Here is a 9,722-nt window from a genome sequence, read left to right as displayed (position 1 = left end):
ATTGGGGGAGGGGGGATCACAATGCCGGCTCAACATCGTGATGTCTATCAGCCATCAGCGATGGACGATGGTATCGTCTAGTGGCCCAACCCTAATGTATACTGCATTAGGCTAACCGAGATTTGTCACAGCACTTCCTATTATTCCTCTTTTGTTGGTTTTGATTGCTTCTATTATCCTCATTTGTAAGTCACTTTGGATAAAAGCGTCTGTTAAATGACTAAATGTAAATATAATGTAAATATGAGTGAGGACGATGGCAAATGATTTGCAGATCCTGAGCACCACTGACAAACATCTAATCTTGTAAAATGTGTGGTAAGCCCAATAGTACTGCCGCTCCATAGTATAAACAGACTACGTGCGATCACGAATCTCGAACGTGAAACTAAAAAGCGATCGTGCATTCAAAAGCAGTCAATGCCAGGCATAATAGCAGCTCCCTGATGCCCGAAATATATGTAGTATAATTACCCAATGATATAACTGCGAGGGAAAATATTGAAATATATATTTTCCTCCCATCTCGTATTTATTCCCTTTAGGGGTTCCGTATACACATCATTTTCTTTCCGGATGCGGTGGATTGCAGGGGGTATGGGGGGAGGGGGGATCACAATGCCGGCTCAACATCGTGATGTCTATCAGCCATCAGCGATGGACGATGGTATCGTCTAGTGGCCCAACCCTAATGTATACTGCATTAGGCTAACCGAGATTTGTCACAGCACTTCCTATTATTCCTCTTTTGTTGGTTTTGATTGCTTCTATTATCCTCATTTGTAAGTCACTTTGGATAAAAGCGTCAGTTAAATGACTAAATGTAAATATAATGTAAATTTTCAAACTAAAACAACATGTAATATATTTAACAAATGGGTCATTCCATGTCAAATCAACCAAATTTCAAAAACTTCCCTGGCTCAAATTTTTGATTTTGCTAATATTTTTTCTGAAGAAAGATAGACATTTATAGTGATGAAAGCCACAATTTTAAATGTCATGGATGAATATTTACTGAGTAATCCACTTGTGGTATGGTTCATATGTGTGGGTGGAAAGGACGAAGGCAGGGTCGGTTACGGAGGCTTGTGGTTCTTTATTGGTTTCTCACAAATTCAACAAAACGTGCGCTCTCCGCGCCTCCAACTCAAAACATTCACGTAATCACAATCAATCGCTTCCCCCAGTCCTAGTCTTTTTGACCACGAGTCCTCCGTCCAGCATCTCTCCCCCTTTCTTATTCCTGGTGGCTTTTATCCGGTCTCTCCATGCCAATTATTGCAATAAGACACAGGTGTTCGTAATCTTGCACTTGACCTACTTACCGGTTTTCTGACTCTCTCTCTCGCCGTAGACTTTGCTGCACCACGCCCCCCTCGCCACATACCCCCACCGCACAACTCAGGCCGGGGAGCACTCCAGCCTGCGGCCCCCCCCCTATCCTGGAGAGGAAGTCAGCCACCACCATCTGCGGCCCCGACCTGTGGACCACCTTGAACTTAAATGGCTGTAAAGCCAGATACCAACAGGTGATCCGGGCATTGGTATGCTTCATGCGGTGGAGCCACGCCTCCGACCAGAGGGTGAACTCCCGTCCCAGGAGATAATAGCGAAGGGTGAGAATGGCCCATCTGATGGCCAGACACTCCTTCTCAATGGTGCTGTACATTGTCTCTCTCTTAGAGAGCTTACGACTAATGTACAGCACCGGCCGCTCCTCTCCCTCTATCTCCTAGGACAGGACTGCTCCAAGCCCTCTGTCCAATGCATCGGTCTGTAACAAGAACGGGAGAGAAAAGTCAGGAGCATGCAATAGCGGTCTGCCACATAGAGCAGCCTTTACTTGGGTAAAAGCCTGCTGACACAGCTCCGTCCACTGGACCGGATCTGGTGCTTCCTTTTTAGTAAGGTCAGTCAATGTGCTGGTGAGGTCCAAATAATTGGGCACAAACCTTCTGTAATATCCCACCAGCCGCAGGAACTGCCTTACCTCCTTTTTGGTCTTAGGTCTCAGGCACGTTGCAATCGCTGCGGTCTTATTAATTTGGGGACGCACCTGCCCATGACCTAAGGGGAAACCCAGATACCAAACCTCCACGCGCCCAACCGCACATTTCTTCGGATTGGCCATTAAACCGGCCCTTCTCAGCACCCCCCAAGACCCCCTTAAGTGCTTCACATATGCATATGCTGGCATATGCAGCATGCTGCCGGAGGATTTTATCCATCAGGCGCTGAAACGTAGCCGGTGCCCCGAACAATCCGAATGGAAGCGTGACAAATTGGTGTAATCCGAACGTTGTCGTGAAGGCTGTTTTTTTCTTTAGATATAGGCGATAAGGGGATCTGCCAATATCCTTTAGTCAAATCCAGTGTCAAATAAAATCGAGCTGTCCCAAGCCGATCAAGCAATTCATCCACCCGCGGCATTGAATATGCGTCGAAATTCGAAACAGCGTTCACCTTGCGGTAATCCATACAGAATCGTACCGAGCCGTCAGTTTTCGGAACCAAAACTATCGGGCTCGCCCAATCACTGTGGGATTCTTCTATTACTCCCATGTCTAATATCGCCTCAAATTCCGTCTGAACAACTTTTTTCTTAGGTTCAGGTAAACGATACGGCTGGCTGCGCACAACCACACCCGGCTCTGTCTCAGTATGGTGCTGAATAAGGTTCGTTCGACCGGGCAGGGGCAAGAACACATCTGCAAAATCTGCTTGCAACTGGGCTATGTCAGCGAGCTGCGAGGGTGAGAGGTGATCTCCCGGCACCAGAGTGAGTGATTGAGATTTGGCATTCACTTCTGTCCCGAGATCATCCTCTCCGCTCACCGCCATCGCTAGCATCACTGACTCCACCTCGTTCCATTTTTTTTAGGAGATTGAGGTGGTATATCTGACATGCCCCGTCCCTGTCTGTTCATGCTACCTCATAATTGAGATCTCCGACTTGCCGTGTGACCTCATACGGTCCTTGCCACTTGGCAAGTAATTTGAAACAAATTCCGTCTGAACAACTTTTTTCTTAGGTTCAGGTAAACGATACGGCTGGCTGCGCACAACCACACCCGGCTCTGTCTCAGTATGGTGCTGAATAAGGTTCGTTCGACCGGGCAGGGGCAAGAACACATCTGCAAAATCTGCTTGCAACTGGGCTATGTCAGCGAGCTGCGAGGGTGAGAGGTGATCTCCCGGCACCAGAGTGAGTGATTGAGATTTGGCATTCACTTCTGTCCCGAGATCATCCTCTCCGCTCACCGCCATCGCTAGCATCACTGACTCCACCTCGTTCCATTTTTTTTAGGAGATTGAGGTGGTATATCTGACATGCCCCGTCCCTGTCTTTCATGCTACCTCATAATTGAGATCTCCGACTTGCCGTGTGACCTCATACGGTCCTTGCCCCTTGGCAAGTAATTTGAAACTAGATGTAGGGAGCAATACAAGTACTTTATCTCCCGGTGTAAATTTATGGAGCTTGGTTCCCCTGTTGTACAACCGGCTTTGTCTTTCCTGGGCCTGTTACAAATTCTCCATTGAGAGCCGTCCCAAAGTGTGGAGTTTTGTTCGCAGGTCAATCACATACTGAATTTCATTTCGACTGTCGGAAGGTCCCTCCTCCCAAGCCTCTCTTAGTACCTAACACCCCGCGAGGCTGACGTCCATAGAGAAGGTCAAAGGGGGAAATCTTATCCCAATTTTTGGCGTCTTCGTGCACAAACTTACGAATCATTGTTTTCAAAGTGCAATTAAATCGTTCCACCAGCCCGTACGTTTGTGGGTGATAGAAACTGGTGCGAATCGATTTAATGCCCAATAATTCGTATAGTTCGCGTAATGTACATGACATAAACGCCGTGCCTTGGTCAGTGAGAATTTCCTTTGGAATTCCCACTCGGGAGATTACACGAAACAGTGCGTCTGCGACACTCTTTGCTGAAATGTTATGGAGCGCGACTGCTTCCGGATATCTTGTTGCATAGTCCACTAGAACTAATGCAAAACGATGCCCCCGTGTGGATCGTTCCAATGGCCTGATGAGGTCCATACCAATTTTTTCAAAGAGGACCTGCATAAGAGGGAGAGGGCGCAAAGGCGCTTTTGAGGTGGCCGGTGGGTTCACCAACTGACATTCACGACAAGCCGCGCACCACCTGGGCACATTCTCGTGAATGCCCGGCCAAAAAAATCAGGTCATGAGACGATTCAGTGTTGTTGCCTGTCCTAAATGCCCTGCCATTGGATTACAATGAGCCGCCTGGAAGAGCATTTCCCGGCAGATTTTTGGTACTAACAACTGGGTTGTTTCTTTTTTTGTTTGAGCATCTTGGGTCACTCGAAACAACCTATCTTTTATAATAGCAAAATAGGGGTAGGAGGTTAGACGATCGGGTTGGAGAGGCTGACCGTCGATGGAACGGATCTGTTTAAAGGCATTTTTGAGCGTCTCATCCTGAGACTGTTCCAGGGGAAAATCATCGCGCTCTGAGAGGATCTGCCTCTCAATTGCGCTCCGTTCCCCCGGCACAGCCTCAGGCGGTCCCGGTTCTGCCTCTCCAACCTGCGCGACCATCCCCCTTTCTGGCTTTATATTTCCCCAAGAGACATCCGCACTCAAATAACCCATTAATTGTGGGTTAACTGCTACCTCCACACTATGCATTTGTCCCCGAAATTGAATAACGGCTGACATTAAAGGATAACTCACCAAATCCCCATGCACACACCTCACCTGAACCATGCGGCTCCTATCCAATGCCTCTGGCGGAATCAGGCTTTGATGGATTGAGGTTTGGTTACATCCTGAATCCACCAAAGCCTGATATGTACCCCCCTTAATACTCACTGGTATTTGGTACAGGCCAGCCTGATCGGGGGCAACCTGTGGAGCATCCGGGACCCGGATCAGCACCCCAACCTCCATGACTGGACACTTATCCATAAAGTGAGTCGGGTCTCCCCAACGACAACAGGCCAGCCCAGACCTACTCTCCTCTCTATCGGCAGGAAGTGGGTCAGAGAATTGGCGAGGAGAGAACGGTGGAGCCGGAGAGGATGCCAGACCTGCATTCGTCCCGCTCTGCCCCCTGGGTGGAGCTCTGGGACCAGCAGATGATTTCTCCATCTTTCCACCCCGCCATCGCCTGCATTCGTCCCGCTCTGCCCCCTGGGTGGAGCTCTGGGACCAGCAGATGATTCCTCCATCTTTCCACCCCGCCATCGGGGTGCCGGTCGAGGAGGGTCGTTCCACCAGGACCTAGGGGCAGGCATAGGTCGAGAGGCAGAGGTAGAAGAGGGGGAAGAAACCCAGCCAGTTTCTCGAGTCTCTCTCGCCGTAGACTTCACTGCACTACGCCCCCCTTGCCACACCACTATTTTGTAGAGGGGGGTCAAAATGGCAATTTTCACCTGAGATTCAGTCAAATTACAGGGGGGTAAAAATGACTTCAGAAAAATGGCAGCATCATAATGTTACTTTTACACAGAGATTGGTAGGTCTGTTAGTAAAATATTTTGACTTTAGCTATCTTTGTTGCATTATGTGCCAATGGTGACCATTCAAAAATGGGGAAACAGCACTTTTCAAGTTTTTTCTCCAAAGTTTGCATGCCTGTAACTCAGGAATTCTTAAAGATATATTAATGCCCTTTTAGATATTGGGTCTTAACAAACTTTCCTTTTGGCATCTGTCTTTTTAAGGCCCTATATGGTTCGGTTCCAGAGATATTGGAATTTTAATATGGCTCCAGGCGTAAATTGTTAAAATGTACACATTTTCAGTGGTCAAAAACCAAATGTGGGTCAGTTTGCAAAAATATGATACTTCTTTTCTTTTAAAGAGGAATGTCTGAAGAACAAATAATGTTGAAACTAGAGATGTATCTTGTTTCCTTCCTTCCAAATGTGGTTTTGTGTTTTTCTAGTCATCACTGTTGACAATGCAAATATGCAAATAATAACAGTAACCCAGGGATTAGGATTGTACAGTGTGACACGTCAGATTATTAATGACCAGGATTAACTGTTAACTCTAGGTGTAGTATGAACCGTGTGAAATGTAAAATAAGATTACCCAGGATTCCACTTACCCCAGGTTTAGAACTACCCAGTGTTAATTATTTCACGTGTGAGAGACCTTAAATGTTTGAGGTACTATCAGTGATTCTGCCAAATATGCCCTTTAGCAGTAGATACTACTTGATCTATGACTATGCTTCATATTTTATAACAAAAAAAAAGAAAAAGAAATTCTAATAAACCAGGTGAGGTATGATCTTTGATGTGAATACAATGTGTGGAGAAAGTAACCACACTTCCCTATGAGGCATTAAACTCTGTAGCTGCATAAGCTGTAAAAAATGAACAAAATCCCTTCTTCCAAATATCACGGAAACTGATTCAAATATAGAATCGTATTAATTGACTACAGAGAGCAAGGTAATGTGCCTCTACTTGACCATTTCAGTGCATTTTTAGCACTGAGACAGGTATGTTCCATGCAAATATTTTGATGGAAGGAAACCAGATACAATTCTAATTTTAACATTATTTCTTCTTCAGACATTGTTCTTTAAATAAAATAAGAATCAGATGCATACAAAGTGACTAAATCTGGTTTTCGACCACTGAAAATGGGTAATATTCAACAATCTGGACATAGAGCCTCATTGAGATCCCCATATCTCTGGAATTGAACGATGTAGGGCCTTGAAATTTAGGAATTCCAAAAGAAAAGATTATTAACAACTAGAATCTAAAATCATATTGTGATATCTTTAATACTTCTTGAGTTATAGGCATGCAAACTTTGGAAAAATAATATTTATGGCACTCAGACAGTTATGTTCAATGCAGTTGTTTTCACAGAAGGAAACAAGATACATCTCTAGTTTCAACATTATTTGTTCTTCAGACATTCCTCTTTAAAAGAAAAGAAGTATCATATTTTTGCAAACTGACCCACATTTGGTTTTTGACCACTGAAAATTTGTACATTTTAACGATTTACGCCTGGAGCCATATTAAAATTCCAATATCTCTGGAACCGAACCATATAGGGCCTTAAAAATATAGATGCCAAAATGAATGTTTGTTAAGACCCAATATCTAAAAGGGCATTAAGATATCTTTAATACTGTTTGAGTTACGGGCCTGCAAACTTTGGAGAATAAACTTGAAAAGTGCTGTTTCCCCATTTATGAATGGTCACCATTGGCACATAATGCATCAAAGATTGCTAAAGTCAACAGATTGTACTAACAGACCTACCAATCTCTGTGTAAAAGTAACATTATGATACTGCCATCTTTCTGAAGTCATTTTTACCCCCCTGTAATTTGACTGAATCTCAGGTGAAAATTGCCATTTTGACCCCCCTCTACAAAATAGTGGATTACTCAGTAAATATTCATCCATGACATTTAATATTTTGGCTTTCATCACTATACATGTCTATCTTTCTTCAGAAAAAATATTAGCAAAGTCAAAAATTTGAGCCGGGGACCTCTGGTTGAGTTGACACGGAATGACCCAAATACATAGTTAAATGTGTTTATGATATTAACTGAATAGACAATTCTTCCACTAAGTAATATTGTTCATTGTAGGCTTACGATTGCCAAGCAACACAGCAACTTAATAATATAGAATGGATGGTAACGCGTGTCTGTGTTTTGCATCAGGTTCAAACACAGTTTAGCCAATAAGTTTGTTCAACGTGTGGCTGGATTAAAAGTGTTTGAAGCTTTTTTTGAAAAAAAAAAAAGCTTCATCATTTTTTGACAACATTATTTTTAAGTAAATTTGACACAATACACAGTTGACCTTAAAAGCTACACTATGTAACTTTTTTGGATAAATGTTATTAATGAATGGTGTATTAATGAATGTAAGTGTATGGTGTGGTGCTGAAAGTTTGTCATAACAAATGAGAAAAATCAACTACATGCATTTCTGTTTACATTTTTTCCCTCTTCTTTATATATGCAGGAAAGTCACAAGCACCTGTGTTTGATGTCTTTGAAGCCTTCATTAACACAGACAACATTCAGGTGTTTGCCAACGCGGCCACTGACTACATCATGTGCCTTATGAAGTTTGTGAAAGGTTTAGGTGAGCTGGTCTTCTAAACAATATAAAATATATTTATTGTTGTCTTCATTCATCACTACAGATCTTTACCCAACTATGCCGGCTTCTGCTCTTGAGAACCCTAGAAATATAAAAAAGGGTCCATAGAAGTCAAACCGATTATCAGATTGTCTCTATATAATAAATTATATTTGCCGTGTGATTATTTGTAGGAGAAGTGGACTATAAGGAGATTGGGGACTGTGTTCATGTCAGTGGATACAGCTCAACAGATCTGTGTCTGCCTGCCCTGGACTATTTGAGGAAATGTTCACAGGTGCGTAAGATGAACACATTTCTATCCAGAAAATGATTTACACACTTTCAGATGCTGGGTCTGGGGCAAAAAACTAATTTTCCAAAGGAAAAAAAAAAAAATAATAATAATAACATTAAGTTTGATGTTTATTAGGTGTTACTTTGCATTTGCAGCTGCTTGCTAAAATCTATAAGATGCCGTCCAAGCCAGTGTTCCTGGGAGCGCGGCTGGCCAGCCTCCCGATGAGAGCTCAGGAGAGGTCTGTGAGCAGTGAGGATGGCATGGACTGTGTTTTAGCAGAGGTTGACGATGACACAGGTGATTTGTTGATTTATTTTTTGAGGTATTCTTTGCACAAATGATACGGGTTGAGTTAAAGTATATGGTGGAGTGACAGCGTGGCAAAAAGACTGAATGGCAGCATTGATTTTCAGCGACAGAATGCTGCGACAGAACACAAAAAAAACACATCTAAAACGAGAGAGAGCTTTGTGATTGACTCTTCAAATAGATTTGCCAAGAAATCTGAGGTGTATTTTTACAGACTGCCAAAAGCAAAAGAGAAGAGAAGCAAATGGATCACTTCAATTTAAAGAAACAAATGGACTCCAGGCAGCGAAACGGATTTGCAGTTATCATTTTATGTTAATATGTTGAATTTTGCGGTAAAATCATACCCTGTATATTGTATTGTTATATATCGTTTTGACAACTCAATTAAATATTTACCATCTTATATTCTACATAATTGGATGTTTTTAAATAAACACTGACAAAAACTATAGAAGTTTTTGGGCTGGACAATATGATGATATTTACATTTAGTCATTTAGCAGATGCTTTTATCCAAAGCGACTTACAAATGAGGACAATGGAAGCAATCAAAATCAACAAAAGAGCAATGATATGCAAGTGCTATAACAAGTCTCAGTTAGCTTAACAAAGCACACATAGCAAGGTTTTTTTTATTATATAATTGTAGCGAATCAGCTCAAAGGGGAAATATGAATAATTAATCATAACTAGTTATAATTAATTATAAATATTTAGATCCGCTGTAAGTATTTACTTGACCTCTCAGGGTCAACTGTCTGTCAATTCTAAGAACGGTAATTTCCTGGTTAAGGGAAATAACTTTCTTACTGTACAATGCTACTCATGTACTAGCATGTAGCAGAAATCTGCATGATTAGGGACTACGATTATGAGCAAACAATGAACCACCTCAGGTGTGATACAAGTAAGACTTTATTAACTACATAAACACTTAAACTAGTCTAACATACACATACACACACACACACACACACACACACACACACACACA

General features: G+C 42.7%; 1 protein-coding gene across 2 annotated transcripts in view; it reads left to right on the top strand.

Moving 5' to 3' along the window:
- Window positions 1-9,722, top strand: part of arfgef3 (ARFGEF family member 3) — an 89,463-nt gene that overhangs the window by 63,438 nt on the left and 16,303 nt on the right. For both annotated transcript variants that reach the window (XM_016486555.1, XM_016486556.1), the window contains 3 exons: window positions 7,996-8,118; window positions 8,310-8,413; window positions 8,569-8,713. In XM_016486555.1, the coding sequence (XP_016342041.1) occupies window positions 7,996-8,118; window positions 8,310-8,413; window positions 8,569-8,713 (372 nt within the window). The remainder of the gene's footprint in view (window positions 1-7,995; window positions 8,119-8,309; window positions 8,414-8,568; window positions 8,714-9,722) is intronic.

Source organism: Sinocyclocheilus anshuiensis, unplaced genomic scaffold (assembly GCF_001515605.1).
Source record: "Sinocyclocheilus anshuiensis isolate Anshui unplaced genomic scaffold, SAMN03320099.WGS_v1.1 scaffold910, whole genome shotgun sequence".
NCBI lineage: Eukaryota > Metazoa > Chordata > Actinopteri > Cypriniformes > Cyprinidae > Sinocyclocheilus > Sinocyclocheilus anshuiensis.
This window is presented reverse-complemented; position numbering and strand designations above follow the sequence as displayed.